We start from the raw sequence: 23,272 nt of genomic DNA, 5'->3' as shown, positions 1-23,272 counted from the left end.
TCCGAAAATATGGGGTTTGAAGCAGATTACTTCTCATTTCTGTGCCAGCTCTACACATTTTGTTTATACATCCTTAATTGGCTATGCTCAGGTATCTAATTAGGTTTCTGTTGCTGATATTAACTGAATTTACATTAGCAAGAAATTATTCTCCAAGAAGGGGAAACTCACCCTGTTTTAATTATGTCATAACAAGTCAACCAGGAGTAGCATGAATTAGCTTTCAAATCCGACCAATGGGAGAAGCCATCACACTGCCTCCACGTCCACAGAAAGGCTAATCAAGCAGTGCTTTTTTTTTTTTTTTTTTTTTTTTTTGCTATTAGCCGGCATAAGACTTTGGAAACCCATTCGTTTGTTCAATTCAGTGATTCTGACTTTCAGTGTGGCCTGTCTTATCTGCTAGCAATCTTCTTTCAAAGTTTAAAATGAACAAATCAGTAAAGACTGGTATACCCAAACCATCTCATCCGTATATATAAAAACGCTTGGGTATATGCATTAAAATGTATATAAGGTGATACCCATGAAAAGAAATACTTCTAGCTTTTACTTTTCTCTCTATATACTAATCAAATATTTTAGCATGTGTATGCATTTCTTTTCTTTTTAATTTTAATTAAGTAAATAAATACTCCAATACAATACAAGATATTACAAATACCTAGGTGTCAGACACAGGCTAAAAACCTTCACTAAATGTACATCCTTCTTTGCATCCCAATTGAGCAACAAAGAAAAAGAAAAATTCCTCTTTGGACGCTTTCGAACATGATTGTTATTGAAGGGATTTTTTCATTCTTGTTTGTAAGCAGCTGTTACTTCACCCCTTAAAAACCTATTTAATTGTGAAAAGTCTGTGACATGGGGCTTCAAGGAGACACACTAACTCCCCCCTAAGCCTGTTCTTAACTTCAATCGAGAAAGATTCTGGAACTGCAGCACCGGAACGGGCTTTCAGGGCTGTGCAGGGGGTTCTGGCCTTGGCCAGCCCAGACCCCCCGCCATGGACCCCACAGGACCCTGTTAGAGGAGAAGTTCAACTATGCATCTGACACAATTAACCATGACGAATGTTCCTGGAGAGGAATGAATTACAACTGCAGGTAAACATCTTCTAACCGTGCCTTCTTCTTGAGCAAACCTCTCAATGGACTTAAGGAACCTACTAAACTATGTTTGATGGACCCCGTGGGTCCACGTTCTAATCAGAACCATGTCATCTCCTTGGGGGGTGATCCCAACAGGATGTGAGCCCTGCGGGGGGCTTTCATTCTCACCTTCCACTCTCTTGCTCCGACTTGAACATAAGTCAGCATTAATTTAAAGCTACTTTCTAACAGGACATATAAAATACCCCAAGGTCCGCTGAGAAGAGACTGGTTCAGAATTGGGGTGCTCACTAATCCTTCTCAACGGCAGCAGGGACAAACATTTCGGGGTAAGGTAAGACGAACGCATTCCTTTCCAGAATCAGATGATACAAAATGAGGCTACTTCTTATTCTGACAGGTCCAAGCTTCAGTTCAAAAGAATCATTCCCTATCACCAAATCATAACGGATTTCAGGGTCATCTCATTGTCCTTAGCAGCCAGAGTTGGGGTCTCAGGGGGCCTCGGGTCAGAATATCCAGAGGTCAGAGCAGCAGCAGAAAAAGAAACCTTGTTAAGGTGAATGAATGAACAAATAAGTTAGATGCAAACTCGACCAAATGCTGGAAGCCAAGAAAGGGGCAGAGATGGGGTCCTGGCTCAAGAGTCTGCTGTGTGTTCCAGAACGGGTCAGAAAACCAAAAGGACAGAGCCCGCCACTTTCCCTCCCTAAAATGCCCATCTGAAGGAGTCAGGCCAGAGCTACCCATGAAAGGGGTTTTTCATCATTTGTGGGTCAGCAATAAACCACCTTTGACAAGTTTTAATAATTTTCTCTTTGTACCTGGGAACATGTGCTTGGGAAACATGCCAGATTAGGCTAAAGAGCCTTGAATTCTTGTCAAAAGCAGGATACATACAAATTATAAGAGTGTGCATGAATCGGACATCTGATTAAAGGGGTTCTTTGGTGGCATTCAATAAGATAAACACCCAGGCTTACAAAGAGCAGCCAGTCTGCACGAATCCAGGCTTTCAAGATTATAAATCGATCCACAGACCTAAGGTATTCTTTACTTAATTAGGAAATGGATTCAACAATGCGCCACAGGGTGGTTCCACGTTGGAATGCCAACGGGTTGGGCAGGTAGCAGACAGGAAAAGGGCAGGCCACGTAGGGGCCAGGGGTAAACTGAGGCAGCAGCCACCCAGCTTGGCTAACCGCTGCCAGGTAGAAATTGGGCCCATTATTTCCAAATCTGATTTTTCTCAAGAGAAGCTGATTTTTATATAATGTTAAGTGATTTTCAATTATTGCTGCAGATTTTTTTTTAACAAAGCATGGAGCAAACAAAATACAGCCTGTCATGTTTAAGAATTAGTGGACAAGATGGTGGAATAAAAGGCCGCTCCCTGATCCAAATTTCCTTGATCCCGTACCTGAAATGCAGCCTCCTATCACTTAACTCGGATAAAAATTACTATTTGAGAAGAAAGAATGGTATCATCTCCATAAAAATTTAGCGATTTAGAAATGACCATTCACTTAAGTCCACTCTGGGCCAGTGCTAAGATGATATGGGACAGAACTCATGCATCTGTGGCCCACAGATGAGCTGACACCTAGGAAAGCTCATTTGACAGTTTTCCGCAGTGTCCCTAAAACACTCTGGTCCTGCCTTACACAGCCCCCGTCTTCTGAGCGACCAAACCCTATTTCAAGACTCTAGCCTGGTGGTTAATAAATAACACTGATGGAGGACTTTTTCCTTAAGTTCCCGACCTCTGTTCTCTGACCTCACCCTCGGGTCCGAGGGCATGGCGACGTGATGGTAAAGGCCCACCAGGCTCCTAAATCTTTCTGACTCAACACTCCCCGCTCATTTGTGCACGCATCTGAATGTTGGCATTGGCCAAGCTCCTGGAGATGAGGCTCAGGGAACAAGGAGGCATTTCGGGGACCCACACACATCTGAGACGTGAACACGGTCATGGAGAAGAAACCTCACGGCTGCAGAAGGACTGTGAGATCACAGGCCCCCCTCAAAGCCACATGCTCATCTGTCCCCACTGACGTTTATCCTCACTCCCTACAAAAGGGCTAAGAAAACGCAAAACGAGCTGTGCCTTTTCCATACACGCTCAGAGATGCACAGAGAGACTGAACACATGAGGCTGCTATCATGACATTACTTACAATGGCCAAAAGTGGAGACCACCTAAAAGTGACGCTTGGGAGATAGAAGAAATAACCTGTGTGTATCTAAGCCACAGAATATAGTGCAGCCACTAAAAATCTCAGCATTGATGGTTACTGGAAAGGGATAATACAATATATTACTAAGTGATCAAACCAAGATGGATGTGGAATGACACTAAACATTTAAATTATATGTATAGAAGAGAGACAGGAAGAAACATCAGAATGTTTTTGCAGGTTTTTTTCCTCTAATTTTTTACTTTTTCTGTAACAAGCTTATGTTACTCTTATAATTCGAGGGAAAACTAAAGATAAAATCTCCTTCTAGATTAGCTGTATCTTCATTGCATTTTTATATCACCCCTGTCTGTATTCCTCTCAGCACCTGGACATTCCAAATGGAGGCAGGATGCTCTCCATCTATTGACTCGGCTGCCAGGAGGAGAGACCCACTCGCGCAGCGCCTGGTCCACCTCTCATGGCCACTTGCGAGGGCCTGTTTCAGGGTTACGGTGGACTAGAGGAGAAACACACTCTTCTTGGTTTTCCTTTCTAAGGGCAGGATCCTGGAGAGATGGACGATGAAGGCAAGACACTCTGAAGGTAGGCTTCTAGGGTCTGGTAGAAGAAGGCTTATTATCACCAAACTTGATGAGAAAAGAGGGAAGGGACAAAAAAAAAAATGTCCCAATGAGCTTGGAAGAACACAGACTCTCAACGCTGGCTCAGAACAGGCCACTCAAGGGGACTGGCACAGGTAAGAATAATCAGACAGTCTGGAACCTCACTCAGTATCAGCCCCGAGTTCCCCAAATACAGGGGGTTAACCCTCTGTAGCAGTTTGAGTTTACAAAGCACTTTCAAGCCATCATCCCACGGGCAGGGACACGGTTCTTTGGGGTTCCGAGTCCAGCCTCTGACGTGGGCTGCCTGGTTTTAATCTTGCCAGACATGTGACCTTGGGAACATTCCTTAGCCAATCTACACCCATCCGGAAAACAGGCACAATCATAGTAACTCTGGGTCGTAAGGGACGCCCACGGCACGGTGTCCGCACAGAGCACGTAGTCAACAGGTGGCCATTTCTCACTGCTGTCGGTACACTGCTGTCCCCACTGCTCCCTCTCCTCTAAGGGCCCGTGAGCTCAGGGCTGTCAGTCCCTCTCTATCCACGAGGAGGCTGAGTTCAGCCTAAAATCACAGAGCTACTCGAGTCAGACCTTGGAAGTTAAACACGACCACCAACTGCACCGGGGGTGGAGGAGGGGCAGCGTGATGCCTTCATCTTTCATGAGAGTTAGTGGAAAGGAGGGTCTTGAAATGCAGACTTTCATTTATGCCATCAAGAGACTAGAGGAACACATGGTAACCCAGCATTTCAGTAAAACTCAGCCCCCAGCTGATGTCGCAACACAGCGATGCTCCACACCCTGACATGCTCTAAAAAGATGAGTTACGAAAGGCAAGGTGCAAAACTCTACAATTTATAATTGTGCATTTAAATTCTGAAAATGGGTTAACAATTAAAGAGTGAGGAAAATTCTAATACATGCAATGAATGATCTCTGCAAGGACGCTCAGATATTGCTAACAGTGGGTAGCTCAGAGGAAGAGGTCTGGGAGACGAGGCCTGTTAGAGACTGGAGGTCTCAGAGGAGGAGGGGGACAGACTTCTCACTCTGCGCCATGAGCACGGGGCAGACACACAGAACATTCTATACATTACCTAGAACTTGCAATTAATGGCTCTGAAATCATTGAGCTATTCAAGGCAGGGCCGAATATATCAAGAAACTTCCATTCATACTGTTGCACACACCATGCATGTCCATACACATGCACACACATACGTGTGCACATATGTGCACACAAACACATATACACACCTGCACACACAAATCCTACAGGAATATGAAAACCATACAACCGTATCACTTCCCCTTCCTCCCTTCCCTGGACAGCAGTATGATTCCGTACTACAGAAACATACAATTATGCTTCTATACATATGCATAAATTTTGGGAAAATCTATACCAGAACATAAACAGTAGCTATTGCTAGGCGGTGAGAATTATAGGTTACGTTTATCAACTTTTTTTTGAATCTACAATTTCTACTCTTTCTGTAATGAGGACATTTCTCGCTTGTGATTTTTAAAAGCTTAAAAAGTTTTTAATATGAAAGAATTCATGGAAAACACAAATAAACGAGTCATAGGGTTGATTCCACCTGCTCGTAGGAGAGCACTTCCTTGACTAGTTACACCAAGAAACAAGTATGTTAAAAATTGTGTCACCAGGGCCGGCCCGGTGGCTTAGCGGTTAAGTGCACGCGCTCCGCTGCTGGCGGCCCGGGTTCGGATCCCGGGCGTGCACCGACACACCGCTTCTCCGGCCATGCTGAGGCCGCGTCCCACATACAGCAACTAGAAGGATGTGCAGCTATGACGTACAACTATCTGCTGGGGCTTTGGGGGAAAAAATAAATAAATAAAATCTTTAAAAAAAAAAAAAAATTGTGTCACCACCCTCTCTCACTGTACCCCACCTCCAACACTGCCAAATATCCTGGCAATGATGGACGGCTGTCTGGGCTGAAACCTGCCTCCTTGAGCATCTGAGGAGCACTCCTCTGGCCAGATCATATCTAGTTCATTTCCCCTGGGAGTTACTGTACGGTGACAGGGAGGGCCAGCGCCCCTCGGGCTGTAATCGAGAGCTGAATAAAGACACTTCAAGGCTTCCAGAGAGGAATGTGCACAGGAAACAAATTTAGGAAATCCTGCTTTCTGTTACAGGAAATGAATCCTAGGCCAACTGGTAGAAATTACTTGGGCAGCTCCAAAGTAAAATGAATACTGGCTTCTTTCTAATACGTATTCCATACTCTGACCTTGCCTAGACCAGCAATGTCTTATTGATATAGAATTTCAAAGGGAGGATTCTAGACCCAGCCACGTCTATGTGGAATCCCACGGGATCTGGAAACAGTAAGGCTTTCTGAAAGATTTCCTTGGAACTAGATTTAGCCAACCTTCTGTCACATGGTGTATTTATATAAACAGATCTGTATTTTGTGGTACACATCTTTTGAAATAGTTTAGAAGGCTGGTCAGTAAAATATTAACAGTGGTTACACCTTTAGTTAGTAGGATTATGACTTACTTTTTTTCTTTTTTTATCTATATTTTCACATAAACATGAAATAAGTGTGCAATAAAAAATAATAAAGTTGTGAGAAAAAGAAAGATATCAGTACGGTAACGCTGACCTCTGTGAAGACATCAAAGGCCAAAATATCTTTTTTTTTCCAATCATTACTCAGAATCTTAGAAAAACAAGACAAACCTGAATCTGAGTGCACTTAGTGGACAGAAGAGATAAAAACAACTATTCACTTTGAGGAAAAGCAACTGAGAAGCACAAAGCATTCCTTGAAAGATTTACCCTCATGGAAAAATCTTTGCACAGCCCTAAAACAAATATATCAGAATTCAGTGGGAACAGAGGGGTGGAACAGGCATTAAAGACCTCCACATACACATGTCAACAGCCAATAGGGTATTCGCAGCTCAGAGGTAGAGGCGTTCATCAGATACCACCATCGGGAACTTGTTCAAATTCAAATTCCATCAAATACCCAAAAGCTACTGGTTCCCAGTTCACAACTACCAACAATCTGGTCCTTTCTTGCAGCTACCATTCAGGGGCATCGTCCTCCCATGCCCAAATGGAAAAGTGAGACCAAGCAGACTAAACCTGGTGAAGAAATGATGACGAATTTTGGTCACTATGACAAGTCCAAGTAGACCAGCAGGATCACCGTACCCATCCTTCCTCCCTCGTCTCTCTCTCTCTCTGCACACAACTCCCATCTCAGAATTTGGCCAAGGACTGCAACCTTTTTCACCCCTAAAACGCCTGGTTCAAATGTCCAGGATTATGGATGAACTGGGCATCACAGCTTGAGCTGTTCCACAAACAACAAGCAGACTGGAAGGAGTTGTCTCCCAGGGGACACGTTCCATTGCCCAAAAAAAGAGAAAGAAGCAACTGGACGGGAAAAGACACCCCTGAGCGTCCCTTCATTTCTGAACTCTGGAAAAGATTCTCCTCGTGTGATTCCCCAACCACCATTCACCACTGGCTCACTGGTATTCTCAGATTAGTCCAGACCTTTAAAACACTTCATCTACCAGAGAAGCCCCCTCTCTCTTCCTTAAAATGAACAAAAAAGTAGTAATTGAGAGTCCCTGTAACAGTGGTGGAAGAGGAAAATGGTTAAAAAAAAATTCTGGGAAGCACTCTGGTTATTCACATCATGAGCCTCACAAATCCTCACTCAGTGTGACCCACAGGATTTATGGACTGCCTTCTAACGGCCTCACAACACCCTCTTGTGGGTCCCGTGTCACAGACGCATGGAGGCACAGCAAGGATAAGGAGCTGGCCTAGGTGCAGAGCTGCGATCCCAAGACTCATGGGCTCAAATGCCTCACTCTTGCTCCCTCCCTAGGGGATGGGCTGCTGCCTTGTGCAATGTTAGCTCCGCAGTGCCTCGCCCATCCCAGGCGCTCAGAAACATCTGCTGAATTAATCAACCCAATCACACCATTTCTAGGAATAACAGGTGTAAGGAAGCTTATTGCAAATGTTTATAAACACTGTTGCTAAAAATTAGAAATGACCTAAATTCCAATAACATGAGAACAGTTAAGGACATTAGGGTACATACATATGAAGTGATTCTGAAAAACTGGTTTTTAATGATACTCAAGAAAATCGGGAAACAGGCATGAGAAAATGTTAAGTAAAAAAAGGAGGATATGAAACCATACCTATATTAAAATTCTCATTTCTTTAAGAAAAAAATACATGAAAAGATAGTAGAAGGCTATTTATCAAATTAATAAAAATTAATACATAGTGGCTTTTGAAAAATGGTTTAGTAAAATGATTAAGAGTTTAGGCTCTGAAAACAAACTCCCTGGGTTAAAACCCTGGCCCTGTCACTTAGGGGGCTGTGCTGGAAGATTAATTAGCAAGAGAAAATGGCAACAGTACCATGAAGAAACCTGGGAGACACCACCTTAGCTAAGTGACCAAAGTCCACGTCTCCAAAAGCGGGACAGGCCGCCATGTGCATCTTGTGCCTCCTGATAACACACACAGAGGAGGACGGCGCCAACAACACGTAACCTGAGTCTACGCCGTAAGAAAATGTCAGACAGACCCAAACTGAGGGATGTCCTACAAAATAACTGGCCTGTATTCCTCAAAAGTGTCAAGGCCGTGAAAAGTCGAGGAAAGCTGAGGAACTGTTCCAGATTACGAGAGAATTAAGAGGCGTGACAACTGAATGCAGTGTGTGCTCCTGGACTGGATCCTGGTCTGGGGAAAATCTTTTTTTTTTGTTTTGTAAAGAAGTAAGTGAGACAGCTGATGTTCAATAAGATCTGCAGGTTAGATAATAATACTGTATCAACGTTAATTTCTTGTTTCTGATAAACGTCCCTGTTTTTTAGAAAAAGAAGTAAAATATTTAGGAATAATAAGGGATCATGCCTGAAGCCTACTCTTCAAAGGGAAGAGAAAGGATGATAAAGCAGACGTGGAAAGATGTTAAGATGTGAGGAATCTGAGAGAAGTTTCAATAAAGGGGAATGCTTGGTACGAATATTACAACTTTCCTCTAAGTCTGAAATTATTTCGAAATAAAAAAGTTTAAAAAAATCCAGGCACTTTAGGCTCTCTGTCCTTGACTTTTCTCTTCTGAAAACGGGGATAATAACAGTGCCTCTCAGTTGCTGGGAAGTTAAATGAGATAATACACAGAAAGCACTCCCAATGGAACCTGATGCTCACCACTTGCTCGAGGAAGGTTACCTACTGTTACCATTCATGAAACCGACCCATTTTCTTCTTTCAAGTCTTCTGAAATTTCCAAAGTTTCTACAATGAATAAAAATTGTTTTCATAATCAATCAGACCGGAAGGAGGAAAGGAAGGAGGGAAATAAGCTGGAAGGAAAAAGACCAAAATGTTAATAGATTGGTGAAACACACGCCTGCGTCTGAATTACACTCAACCAGAGGGACAAAGGACACGATACTATTTTCATGCTGGGCAAGTTCTCTGCCCACACACACACAGAGGGCCTTCCTGTTGTACGCACTCGAAAAGGGAAGCAATTAGGGGCTTGTTACAGAAAATATTAAAGGAAAAACTGTGCTACCAGGCCCTATGCTCTTGAACATGGAATCAAACGAATCCTTTTGGTTTTAACAAGAGAATATGCTTAGATATGAACAGCAACTTAAAATATGTGGCTTATCGGACTTCATCAAAATTAAAAACTTGTGTTTCAAAAGACACCATCAAGAAAGTAAAACGATAGCCTTCAAAATGGGAGAAAATATTTGGAAGTCATAAAATTGAGAAAGGACTTTTATCTAGAACATATAAAGAAATCTTACAACTCAATAATAAAAAGACACATACAATTAAAAGCGGGCAAAGGAAACTGACAGACATTTCCCCAAAGAAGACACACAAATAGCCAACAAGCACATGAAAAGATGCTCAACATCATTAGCCATCAGGGAAATGCAAATCAAAACACGAGATTCCACTTCTCACTCACTAGGATGGCTAGAATGAAAAGGACCGACAATTACAAGTGTTGGCAAAGATGTGGAGAAATTGGAACCCTCATTCATTGCCGGTGGGAACGTAAAATGATGCAGCCACTTTAGAAAACAGTCTGGCAGTTCCTCAAAAGGTTAAATAGCGAGTTACCATATGATCCAGCAATTCTACTTCTATATATATACCAAGAGAAAGGAAAACATATGTCCACTTAAAAGCTTGGACACAAATGTTCACAGCAGCACTATCCATAATAGCAAAAAATGATAGAAACAATCTAAATGTCCATCAACTGATGAATGGATAAACATAACATACTATTATCCATACAACAGTATCATTCATCCATAAAAGGCCTGAAGTGTTGATACATGCTTCTACATGGATGAATCTTGAAAACACACGCTAAGTGAAAGAAGCCAGACACCAAAGGTCACATATTTGTATGTTTCCGTGTGTATGAAACATCCAGAATAGGCCAATCTACAGAGACAGAAAGTAGCATAGTGGTCGCCCAGGGTTAGGGGGAGGGAGGGAGGGAATTTAGGGGAATATGGGCATGGCGTGCTTCCTTTTGGGGTGATGAAAATGTTCTAAAACTAATCGTGGTAATGGTTGCATAACTCCAGGAAAATACTAAACACTGTGCATGTTAAATGGATGATTGTATGGTATGTGGATTACATCTTAATAAAGCTGTTATGTTTTTGAAAAGGGATGTGTTTTAAATGGGATGTTGTGCCCCTTACGTGCTGGCCATATGAATTACAAACGAGATCTCCTGCTCTTTCCTAACTCAGGACATCTCTCAGATCAGAGGGAGACCAAGTCCTGCCCTCAATGGAAAACTCGTTTCCCTAGGGCCCTGCGTCATCCTGGCTCCCGTCTGCCCTGACAGCCGGCTCCCTTGGGAACCCCACCTCGAGCACGTGGAAAAGAGGCGGGGCGTCTCTATGCCCCTCGCTGCACCTGCCCAGGGTTTACCTCGTCCGGGCTGGACGCCTGGTACACGCGGCAGGAGTCCTCGTACTGCTTCTCGGCCTCGGCCTGGTCGGTCACACCGTTGGACTCGTACACGGGGGTCACGTTGTGGCAGAGCGCGATGGCCTTCACCGCTTCGTGTACACGGCTGCTCATGGTCCGCCGGACCTTGGTGGTGAGTGTGGGGCCCTTCTGAGCAGGCGGGTCCTGGGATTGCTAGAGGAAGGGAAACACACGAGGAAGATGACCAGAGACACGGAGGGGTCTCGAGAGTGTGGAAGAATCACCATGTGGAGAAGCACTGCTTTTCTTTCCACTGCTCTCACACACGTAACTCAGGCAGATCTACAGTGACACTGCAATGAACAGCATGCAATTTTCAGGGATCCAATCACTTAGGTTGGCCAAAAAATTGTGAAATAGAGGGAAAAACTACAACTTAGTGAATGTGGGCGATTCTACCTGTGAACACGTGCATCTGTCTTCTTTGGGTGGTGTGGGGGGCCTCCCCTCCGACACAGTGAGGGCCCCACTACGGTGGAAGTGACCCTGGTGTTTTAGACCAGGCTTCTCAACCTCGGCACCACTGACATGTGGGGAGGACCACTCTGTTGCGGGGCCGTCCTGTGCACTGGAGGATGTTTAGCAGCATCTCTGGCCTCCACCCACCAGATGCCAGAAGGATCCCCAAGTTGCAACAAGAGACCAAAAATGTCTTCAGATGTTGCCAAATGTCCCACGGAAGCCAAACCCATCCCCGGCTTAGAACCACTGCTTCAAACGTACATTCTTCTTGGTTTAAAACAGAAGGCAACGACTGCAACTGGTGCTCTACGGGGAAACAAGCACCCAGGGCAGGCCCAGCGAGGCGCATCAGAACCACCCGGAGGAGGCCTGGCCAGAGGAACTCACGGCAAGAGGGTACTGAGCCCTCCACTTGAGCAGATTTTCAAGATCAATTTTAGACGTGCTCAGTTTTTGCCTCCCACGCTGACTTCAGACCCTAACTAGTCTAAGAAGCAGTTCTGTTGCTTACACGGCCCTCATCCGTGCCTTCGTTCATACCTTTCAACACATGGCGGGCCTCCTAAGGGCCTCCTCGTGGGTTAAGTCTCGGGAAAATGGTTTCAAGCAACCTGGTAAAGAGTACTGAAGGTTAAGAAATCTGAGCTTTATTCCTGGATGGGCTATGAACAGCTGTGTGACTTCGAGCAAGTCACATCTGCTCTCTGGGCCTCAGTTTCCTGTAAGTGACAGGAGTGGGCTAGGGGTGGCATTCAACCCATGCTGCACACCTGGATAGCAGGAATCCCAAGAAACCCACTCAGCACCAACAATTGTGGCGGGCAGGCAGCCCCATTCCTACCTGTGCGACACATCAGGTGCCAGGAAGGCCTACCTTTGGAGAAAGGACTCTATTGCCTTGAAATATAATAAAAAACTAAGATCACTGGAAAAAGACCACTTGTTAGCAGTGCACAGCTCAGTGTCAAATAAAACTCAGATGCCCTCCCGTGGTCCACGGGGCCCTCCCTGCCATCTTCCTCCTCATTCACTCTGTTCTAGCCACGCTGGCCTTTCTGTACTTTGAACACTGCCAAGCTCCTTCCTGCCTCAGGGCCTTTGCATTTGCTGTGCCCTCTGCCTGGAACACCATTTCCCAGATCTCTGCAGGGTTGGCTCACTCCATCTCATCATTCAGGTCTCAATTCAAATGTTGCCTCCTGAGAGAGGCCTTCCCTGAGCCCCTCAATTCATGCTGCTCCACTGGCTCTCCCCACTAGAAGTCACGCTTCCACATTACTCTGTGTTACTGTCTTTGCTATCTAAAATTGGCTTGTTTGCCTGACGATTCTCCATGGGAACAGAGAGCCTGTCTGCACTGTTACTCATCATTGTATTCCTAGCACCCAGGGCAGTGCCTGGCATGCGATAGATATTTGCTGAACAAACGAACAACTTAATATTCCTAAGGCCATGGTGGGGAGTCCTGACTTGACCTGAATTTTTTTTTTCCATTTTCAAGAAGAAATAAATATCAAATTGACCAACATCAGTTTCAGGTTTTAAATCACAGTTTTGGACAAAAGGACTTCCTGCAATGGTCTTCCTGCCTCCACAGCTAACTGAGTCCCAGAAGCTAAAGATGTTTATGGACTTACTGGATGCTACATTCCATTAAAAACGTATTTTATCCAACAGAAGAGAAGCGATCTGATCCTTTAGAATGAATCGTGTTTTTATACCCATGAACACATGATTGCCCAAAATAGAGAACAGATGGGTTACGAGAAACAAGAAAATGACTTTCGTTTAATTTTTTAATACTATTTTTAGCAGTGGCATTAGACTCCGCAGGTAATTAGACAATTACTAAATTATTCTGGTCACGCAGGCACACACACTGCTCGAGCTTCCTGCTCTGTTAACCTTTGGTGTCAAGAGGACACAAGTTTCACTTCCAGGCCAAAGGGCACTGCATGGTAACAATAATTAGAGTAATGAATCAGAACTACAGTTTAAATGAATCATTATTTGCCAAGTGCTTTTAATTATAAAGAATTTAACTCTAAAATTATAACAAGGACTAAAGATTCACAGCAAGGTTCTCTCTACTGGAGAGATTAATCAAGAACGTTTTTTCCTAAATTCTGTAATTTATGTTCTAGCCACGGATGTGTTTCTTCGTTTCTGCCCACATTCCTTAGCACCTGGACCAAATTATTACTTAACATTAGGGGCAATAACAAGACCTTTGACAAAGTAATTGCTTTGGCTGGCAAGTTTTAGTAACAGTGGGTTTGAATGAAAGGCCGAGTTAAGGGCATCCTTCACAAACCTTTGGGTTTTATAAGCGATCTGATTTCATGTCTACAGGAGTCAAATACTTCCACTAACGTTTTGAATGTGGGATAACACAGCACTTTGGGGTTTTGTATTCCAGGTGAAACCAGTCCAGAGCAAGGCAAAAAGAACAACACAGCCAAGATTTTTGCAAAGACCTTACTTTCAGATCAGGAGACCATCTGACAACGAATCAAAAGATGAGGGTCATTAGCCCAGACCAGCATCACAGGTGACTGGTTTAATGTCTCCAGGCTCGTCTGTTTCTCTCTTAAATTAATACTTATCCCTCTTTCCTACTACAATGTTTCAGGGAAGAGGGGTCATAACCATTGATTCTGAAATTCTCTTTTAATTTTCAAATAAAAGGCTCAGGCACACACCAAATGGAAATCCCCATATATCGTGAAGGCACTGGGAATTACCAGGGGCTCAGCCAGTCTTAGTATTGGGCCCAGTCTTCAAACATCCCCACATTCCCCATCTGGAAGAGTTTCACAAGGTACAGTGTTTATCTCTGGCCTCCTCCCCATAGGCCCTTTAACCTACACACATTTCTTCTGACTTAAAAAATACCAGGGGAAAATAAAAACAGATGTGGTAGTCACAGAGGCAGGTTACGATTCTTCTAGCCCTGGGGAGAAACCACTGGTCCTTTTAAGGAGGGAGGGCAAAATAGGTCCACATGAGGTCAGAAGTTGGGAGAGGAATCAAGATCCCCATATAGGAAGGCCCCTGACGTGGGCCCTTGGGTGGGTCTCTCACACCATAAAGTAATGCTGTGGAGTCATTCTACAGTATCCCAGCCAACAGATGAGACACGGAGACTCAATGAAAAACAGGCCCCCATTTCCCATTAACGATCCCTGGGAGGGGCATTTCCCAATGAGAACTCCAGGCTGTATTTCAGGAAAGATTAATACAAAAGTTAAATGTTGAATCACCATGAATATCAATTTTCTTTCTCAATGCAATTAAAACATCACCATTTATGAACATTCATAATATTAATGGATATTATGGATGGATTGCAACTATGGATAGGTAAAAACACACTATGAAAGAGAAAAGAAGGAATTCCTGTTTCGATAGCCCCACTTTAGCCCCCAAATAAAGCCCAAAGCTGATAACTTATTAACCTCAAAGGGCCGCCCCCACAGAAACATGCTCAGAGCTACTAATTCCAAAGAGATCAACCGAGTTACAGGCTGATTAAGCGACTGAATAAATACAATGCTTACTATTAAACAGTAACATCTTCCAGCTTGACAAAGGCAGCAAATTTCACTTCCTTGAAACTGAACCCCATAGAACACAGGGGCTGTCAACTTGGGTGATTCTGCCCACCATCTGGCAGTGCCTGGAGATATTTTCGGTTGTCACAACCGGGGGGGAGGAGGCATGCTCTAGGCATCTAGACGGAAGTGGGCAAGGATGCTGCTAAACACCCTACAACCACGGGACAGCCCCCACAACACAGAATCATCCAGCCCAGTATGTCACTACGCCAACGCTGAGAACTGGGATATAAAGCCACTGACACTATAAAACCAGGGCCAGGACCAAGGGGAGCCTCCCGAGCTGTGCTGGTGCGAGTGGGATCCTATCCATTTAAATTCTCAGTACCGCGCCCATCATGGATTTTTGCATTGAGTTTTTTAAATATTGCATTACAATATGATGTATCTTGACTACTGCATTTTTTTGGCATCTCGTTAAATTTTGCTCCCCAGGCACATACCTCATGCTCCTTGCCTTAGTCCCGGCTCTGTCACAAAACCATTAAAAATGATCATAATCATTGACATGAGTGAAAACAAAGGACGTTGGATAGCGTTATTCTAACAGTGGTTCTTAACTAGACATGCTTCTCAGAATAACCAACAAAGACTTTAAGAAATATATATATATGCTTGGGCCCCCCACACCTGAAGAATGCAGTTGGGCCCAGGCATACATATGTATCTATTTTAAAACTTTACATGCAATTCTGATGCTCAACTTTGGGTTAAACAGAATTATGAAAATATGATGACTTTTTGTTGAAAAGAAAAAAAGAAACACACAGAGAAACAAAGCACACATCCTCAGACACACAAACACAGAACAATAGTTTGGCATTTTAGACACCCAGGACAAATTTACTATTCTATAGTACAGCGCTATAAGCAGTTAACACTACTTATCTCTGAGTGATGTGAACACAAGTGACTTCAATGTTTTTTCTTTGTACTTATCTATATTATTTTTTTACACAGCAAAAAAAATGAATCCTAAAGAAGTATTAGAGATTTTTTAAATGAGTAAAACACAAAGTAAGCTCTGTATCCCAGAGAAAAACATGCAGATAAAAATTCTTCCTCGAGAAACCATAAATTTAAGCTCATCTATGTTTCCTATGGATGCAGAAAACGAGAAGAATACTGTCATGGATGCAATAAGTATTGACCAATTGAATGCAGCATGTGCACATACGTCAGGTGCAGGAAAATAAACCACAAACTCACACATTCACCAAACTTACTAAAAAAGAAAAATAAAACCTCAGTAAATTCTAACAACAAATCCTAAAACGGTATCGGAGACAAAATATCAAGTGAAAAATGAGAGTGCACAGATCAAAACGCATGGAATAATGCCAATTATGTTTTTTGGAAAATACGAATTTACATGGACAAAACAGCCTAGAACAACACACAAAAGTGCTGGTCTCGGTCTTCTCTGGAGCAGGACATCGTGAGGCTCCCATTTTCCACAGTTGTTCATATGTTTTTCAGATGTGTATATTAACAAGAGTTAAACAAAGACATTTCCACTCACTAGGGGGGAGTAAAATAAAATAGACCACTACACATTCCAGGTAATATAGACCAGTTGTCTCAAAATATTTTGAGCAAATAACACATTAGGAAAAAAGTTTTGAGTACTCTCCACCTATATACATTTAACTTTGTATAAATACTGTATTGTGCATTATAAAACAACAAAATGAAATTCTGAAAAGATAATAAAAATGAAAAACAGCATTTTTCACAGAATTAGCCAATATCTCAAAATAACATCGTCTACTCAGGGTAAGGGGCGCTGAGAATTACAGATGTAAAATTACACTTCAAAGTGTCATGTCTGTTATCCAGTCGTAAAGGGGAACCAAGTGCTGATGCATACTACAACCCGCAAGAACCCTGAAGACACGATGCCATGTGAAATAAGCCAGGTGCAAAAGGCATTGTATGATTCCATTTGTATGAAGCATCCAGAACAGGCAAACCCTCAGAGACAGAAAGCAGACTGGTAGTGGCCAGGGGCCGAGGGAGTGAGGAGCAGGGATGGGAATCCAAGAGATACAGGGTTTCTTTTTGGGGTGATGAAAATGTATTGAAATTGGGTAGTAGTGACGGTTGCACAACATTGAGGATACACTAAAAAACATTGAATTGTACACTTTAAAGGGTAAACTTTATGGCATGTGAATTATATCTCTATTTTGTTTTAAAGGTACCAAAAATAAGTCAGAGGGAAAATCATCCCATGACCTGAGCCTGCAATGGTTTTCTCTCATAATGTGTTGGCCATTTTCTTGTGGTTTACTGGGGCTTGTAATAATAATCTGGAGTTTCCCTGCAGGAATCTTTTAAAGCCACCTGCCCTCTTTATGAGGTTACCTTAGTTAAATAACATCCCTAAAACCAGTCACCCTGGACACTCATAAACTGCAATCTACCTTTCAACATTCTGAAAATAAACAATCGTTGAATTCTAACTCCTTCTGCAGGACACCTCAAGGACTGTCCCTGATAAATGTTCGTCTGATATACGGAGTGAGGGTCCCTGGGTCAGTCTCAATACTATCTAGTAAGGTTTAAATTTTGCTTTAATTTGGAAGAGGAAAATGAAGTGTGAACAGATGCTCTGATCTTTTCTTCCTGCGTCCCAACAGGTCATCTTGCAAACTCTGTTTCGGAGTCCACAGATTCAGAGACTGATGTTCTGAAACATAAGGGTGACCCTCAGATCCACGGTAGCTCTTCTCCAACTCGGCTGTACTTGGGAAGCAGCTGGTTCACCTGTTACTATTGTGGGTCCAGGAACCACTCTGAGATTCAGACACTGTCCCAAGTGATTGGACCCAGGAGTTCCAAACACTGTACTTTACCAAAGACTGTTACAAAATCCTATTATTAAACTCTAAAGTCAGGTGAACGACTGTAATGGGTTCAGGGGAATCTTTTTGGGGTGGTGGATGGAGTCTAAGTCTACGATTGGATTGCGGTGATGGCTCCACAACTCTGTAAATTTACTAAAAAAATCATTGACTTGTATACTAACCATGGCTGGATTTTATCACATGTAAATTAGACCTCAATAAAGCCGTTAGAACACGGGAAAGCCTTCCTACATCTCATCACAAAAGTATTCATGTGTTGACCGCACGATTTTTAGATGTCATGAGAGAGGGATGCACACAGCCTTGCTGGGGTGGGGATGTACTAGAATTCTGAGCTCTCACCAGCCTCAAGACGCCCTAACCCCATAACACTCAGCTATTCTAAACCCAAGGCCAGGGTGGGCAAATCAATTTATGAGCTTCCGCTAAGGAAGCGTTATGAGTTAGAGATCATGGTAAGAAACATCGTTTTCTGACTTTTAGCATTTTACAAAGAGTGTTATCTGTGCTAAACCAAAAATGGACCATAAAAGCTGAACTACACAAATACCCCGGGAAGGGGTGGCTTCTGCAAATACCACAAGCTCTTAAAAATACCACGAAAATGGGCAAGGGTGTGTCTCTTGCTGGGGGTACACACCACGGCTATTAAGCTGTCTAATATAATCATCAGCAGGCTAGCATTGCTGGGAAGGGGGCTACGTGTGGGAGAGGTGTTCAGCCAGGCACTGATAAGCGTGACAACCCACACGGCGAACCCCTTAGGAGGAGCCCGGAAGGCACCGGGGTTGATGGTTCAGAGGGAAGAGTCTGTTCCAGGACAAAGGAATGAGGCAGCTCATCCTGCCCTAACGCTGAAGGCAGCCGCGTAACTGGGGTTAGCAGAAGGAGAGGGTGAACAGCACAGGGGAGTGGGAGAGGATGCTGGTCACGCCTGGACCACGCCAGAAGTCTCAGACCCCGAGAGGGAGCTGACAGCACACGGGTGATCCTGAGCTCCTGGGAGAGGAGCGAGAAGAGAAGCAGAGAAACCGTGATGGGCGGCAGGGGGGTCAGCATAGACAGCCAGGCAACAGAGAGCGCAGTTTCTGCCTAGTGAGTGATGGGGGATGAAGACAAAATGCCATGCAGGTGACCTGGCGGGAGCGGACCTGGGACCGAAGGCAGGTGGTGATGGGGCAGGAAGCAGGGGCATTTCTCAGACCCTTGGATGGAGCCAATGGGGTAAATGGAGGGGCGTTCACTAAGAGAAGCAGCCCTGGAAGAAAGCAGGGGTGGGGGACGAGGGAAGAAAGTCGGGATCATGAGTCTACTGTCCTCATGATCCACGAGCAGCCGTGTCGGAGATGCAGGTGTACTCCAGTCTACAGCTCCAGGTTGGGGCAGAGACACAGGAGCCATCAGCAGCCACAGGGCGATGGAAGCTGGGGGAGGAGGGGACCACCCAGAGGGTGACATGCAGAGCCCAGTACAGAGCCCTGGAGACACCATCACCACATCACTATGCAGAGGAAGATGGGTCAGAGAGAGGGAGAGGAACCGGGGCCAACTGGCTTTTCCTCCTTGTCCAAAGAACTTCTCATGATTTTTGAGTCATCCTAAAAATACATCTTTGGAAAAGCTCTACAGATCCGCTGGAGACAAGCCGTAATGCCTACACAGGGAGCCTAGAAGAACTGCACGTGTTTCATGTCTGGCTGTAGATGACGACACGAGATGGATGGAAGGAACTGTTCTCCATTCAAAATCCACTCCCCCCTCCACACTCTATCCCCTGCTCTGCTATTTTCAGGAGATACCCTGGAAATCCAGGTGTGCCTGCTATCGAACGTTTCAGGAAGTTAAATGTCGAATATAACTGTGTCACGAAGTATTTAGGGATTCCATCTCTAACCCTTATACAGAAATACTTCCTTCACATTTTTAACTGGCTTTCTGACTACGGAATCATTAGCTATTTTGACAAATTTAAGAAAAACATGGCTGCTTTATTTTCTTGTCTCCAAACAAGTGTCATACCACACAGCTGGTCTAATGTAGTCCATCTTAGCCCTGGATGTGCCTCAGAATTACCAAGGGATTTGTCCGTCTGTTGTGTCATCTTACTTCTAAGGCACAGAAGCCCAGGCTCTCCGCTCATCTTAATGACTCAGAATCTCTAGGGTATCAGACCCAAGTCGATGCCGTTTGCTGTGTTTTTAAAACATCACCAGTCATTCTGATGAGCAGCCAAGGTGGCGACCCACTGGTCTAACTTTGTAGGAATATGAGAACACTTACCAGTCACTTCTTTCTCTGAAAAATGACTGGTTTGAAAAAACTTTCTAGGAAAACCAATGTGGGAGCACATAAATATAAGCCATCTCTGATAAATTAATTTCTTTTACATGATTGCTGAGTTGAATACAGATGAGAAACTAATCAGTAACATCATAACGATTTCACAAGTAGACCATTAATTATTGCTACTTTGGGGTCATAACCCAGGAAAAGTAAAAAATAAACAAGTTCATAAACTTGAAGTAAAACCAACCACAATAGGTTCTCAAAGCTCTTTCTGGCACCAGTTACTGGGCAAACAGTTATCTCTTAGGTTTTCCCCAGAGTCCATAAGCATCTCAGTAGAGCAGATTAACCCTGTGGATGAAGAAGATGGGAAAAACCTCAACTCTAATTTTATTCAATATGTCCAGGATTCGTGGCTGCCACGGGTTTGGAAAGGGAGGTGGGTGGGGGGAAATGGGGAGTGACTGCTAGTGGGTATGGGGTTTCTTTTTGGGGTGATGAAAATTGATTGCAGTGATGGTTCCACAACTCTGTGAATATACTAAAAACCAATGAATTGCACACTTGAAATGGGTGAATCATGTGGTATTATGAATTATATCTCAATATTTTTTGTTGTTAATGCAGTCAAGTCACTTTCGATTCCTAGCAACCCTGTGTACAGCAGAGCAGAACCCTGCCCGGTCGTTTTGCACCATCCTCTCATCTTCCAGGGCTCTATCAGACAAAGCTCTGCTGCTATTCACAGGGATTTCATGGCCAGTTTTTCAGAGTGGGTGGCCAGGTCTTTCTTCCTTATCTATCTTATTCTGGAAGCTCTGCTGAAACCTCTCCACCATGGGAGACCCTGCTGGCATTTGAAATACTGATGGCACAGCTTTCAGCATCACAGCTACAACAGTCACCATAGTATGTTAACTGACAGATGCTAATGTGGTTCCCCGATCAGGAAACAAACCCGGGCCTCAGTGAGAGTGCCAAATCCTAACCACTAGATCACCAGGGCTGGCCATATCTCAATATAGGTGTTAACAAATGTAAAGGAATTATTTGGGATATTGAAACAGAAAGCTTTACCTGGGTGTAAATACTAAATATGTGGCTTTGAACTTCATCCATTGAGTCGAGGCCATAGGCCACTGTGCCTAGATGGAGCCGTTTGAAAACCATCTCATTCTGGGTAAGAGTTCCTGAAACAAGACAAAGGAGTAACTGTGCCTACATCCAGGAACTTGTATTAACAGTAATGACAGCTGTTAGTTTTTGAGAGTTTATTACACAAAACACTGTAGTTTCAGACTGCCCCTGCTGGAGTAGACATCCGTGGCATTCTGTTGGCCCAGAATCCAATTCCCTTTCTTTTGAAAATGGCACCCTAGGTTTCCATGGGGATATTGCCACCCTCATTCCCTGGGATGGTCCAGAGGAAGTGTCAATCAGGGTGCCTGGCTCATTCCATTGGCTGGGAGGGTGGCCCATGACATACACTAGGCCAATCAGATTCTATCTTGAAGGAAACTGAGCCTTGAGCAGACAGAGGGATGGATCCAGATGGATGGAAGATGAGTGGAGTCAAGTCACCCCAGTGACAGAGCCCTACAGAGACCATCTCAGGGGTCCTGGCACTAACATATCTAGAACTTTCCTGGTTCCTCTCCTTCCTGAAACCTAATTTTTCTCTGCTTCGGTGAGCTATTCCGGATCCTTGCAATAGATTCCGTTTTATCCCATGGTCGCTAAATGGTAGAGATGAAGCCTAAACCCAGGTCTCCCCACCCCCAATCCTTGCTCTTAACCACCATGATAATCGCATAACTTGACAGACATTAAATAGTGAAATATTTTGGGGTGTGGTTATGGGGTCAGAACTTGAAGCCAGACCACGTGAGCTCAAAGCCTGCTTCTGACAAGTCAGCTAACCTCTCTGTGCCTCATTTCCTCATCTGTAAAATGGGGATTAAAAATACTACCTAACTCACAAGGTTCGGGTGAGGATTAACTGAGTAACTAAATGTAAACACCCAGAACAGTGCTTTGCACATAATCAGTACTATGTAAGGCTTTGCTGCTATCACCACCATCATCATCACCAAATAATCAGTCTCCATCAAAAGATGAAGAAAATCAGAGAGCAGCAGCACACATCTCTAACTCCTCCAGGAGAATCCACGCACCTTCTCACCTGAATCCCGGGAGGGCCCCAGGACACTCACCTGTCTTGTCCGTGAGTAAGTATGAAATCCTCCCCAGCTGCTCAGGAATCGTGCTGGAACGAACCACGGTCCCGGGGATTTTCGAATCCCTTCGGATCACCCAGCTGTACACGATCTTGCCCATGTCCAGGTTGACACGCAAACTAGTCAGGAAACCAGAGCAACAGCTTAACAGGATAGGCACGAGGCTCCCTGCGTCTCTTTTTCTCAACAAGGACTCTACATACGCGTCATCTGTGCCATAACATCCAGGATCACTCCCTGCAGAAGCACACTGCTGGGGCTGAATCCACAGATCTAACAAGAGCCAAATAACTCGCTAAACAAATCATCATTTTCGTGAAGCTGTTCTGTTATGGACTGACGTCACCAAAAATACCGCAGGGGTAGTTGTTTGTCTGACTTTTCCTTTTTTAATTACTGCTCCTCTGAGCTAATATATTTTTGATACTACATTCATTTTTTAAATTGTGGTAAAATATACATAACATAAAATCTACCATTTAAACCATTTTAAGTGGACGGTTCAGCGGCATTAAGTACATTCACATTGTTGTACAACCATCGCCCCCATCTACCTCCAGAACTTCATCATGTAAAACCCAAACTCTGTACCCACCGAACAACATCTCCTCTTTCCCCTCTTCCCTCAGCCTTGGCAACCACCATTCTGCTCTCTTTCTCTATGAATTTGACTACTCTAGGTACCACACGTTGTAGAATCATACATGATTTGTCCTTTTCTGACTGGTTTATTTCACTTAGCATAATATCTTCAGGGTTCATCTATGTTGTAGCACGTGTCAGAATTTCCTTCTTTTTTAAGGCTGAATAATATAC

General features: G+C 43.9%; 1 protein-coding gene across 1 annotated transcript in view; it reads right to left on the bottom strand.

The window, feature by feature from the left end:
• Positions 1-23,272, bottom strand: part of ATP9A (ATPase phospholipid transporting 9A (putative)) — a 122,909-nt gene that overhangs the window by 33,641 nt on the left and 65,996 nt on the right. Inside the window, exons 12-14 of the mRNA XM_058562460.1 lie at positions 22,433-22,575; positions 21,297-21,409; positions 10,925-11,137 (exon numbers count right to left, since the gene is read on the bottom strand). Of these exons, the coding sequence (XP_058418443.1) occupies positions 10,925-11,137; positions 21,297-21,409; positions 22,433-22,575 (469 nt within the window). The remainder of the gene's footprint in view (positions 1-10,924; positions 11,138-21,296; positions 21,410-22,432; positions 22,576-23,272) is intronic.

This window comes from Diceros bicornis, chromosome 19 (genome assembly GCF_020826845.1).
Source record: "Diceros bicornis minor isolate mBicDic1 chromosome 19, mDicBic1.mat.cur, whole genome shotgun sequence".
Lineage (NCBI taxonomy): Eukaryota > Metazoa > Chordata > Mammalia > Perissodactyla > Rhinocerotidae > Diceros > Diceros bicornis.
Note: the sequence above shows the minus strand (reverse complement) of the source record. Positions and strands in the feature narration are given on the sequence as shown.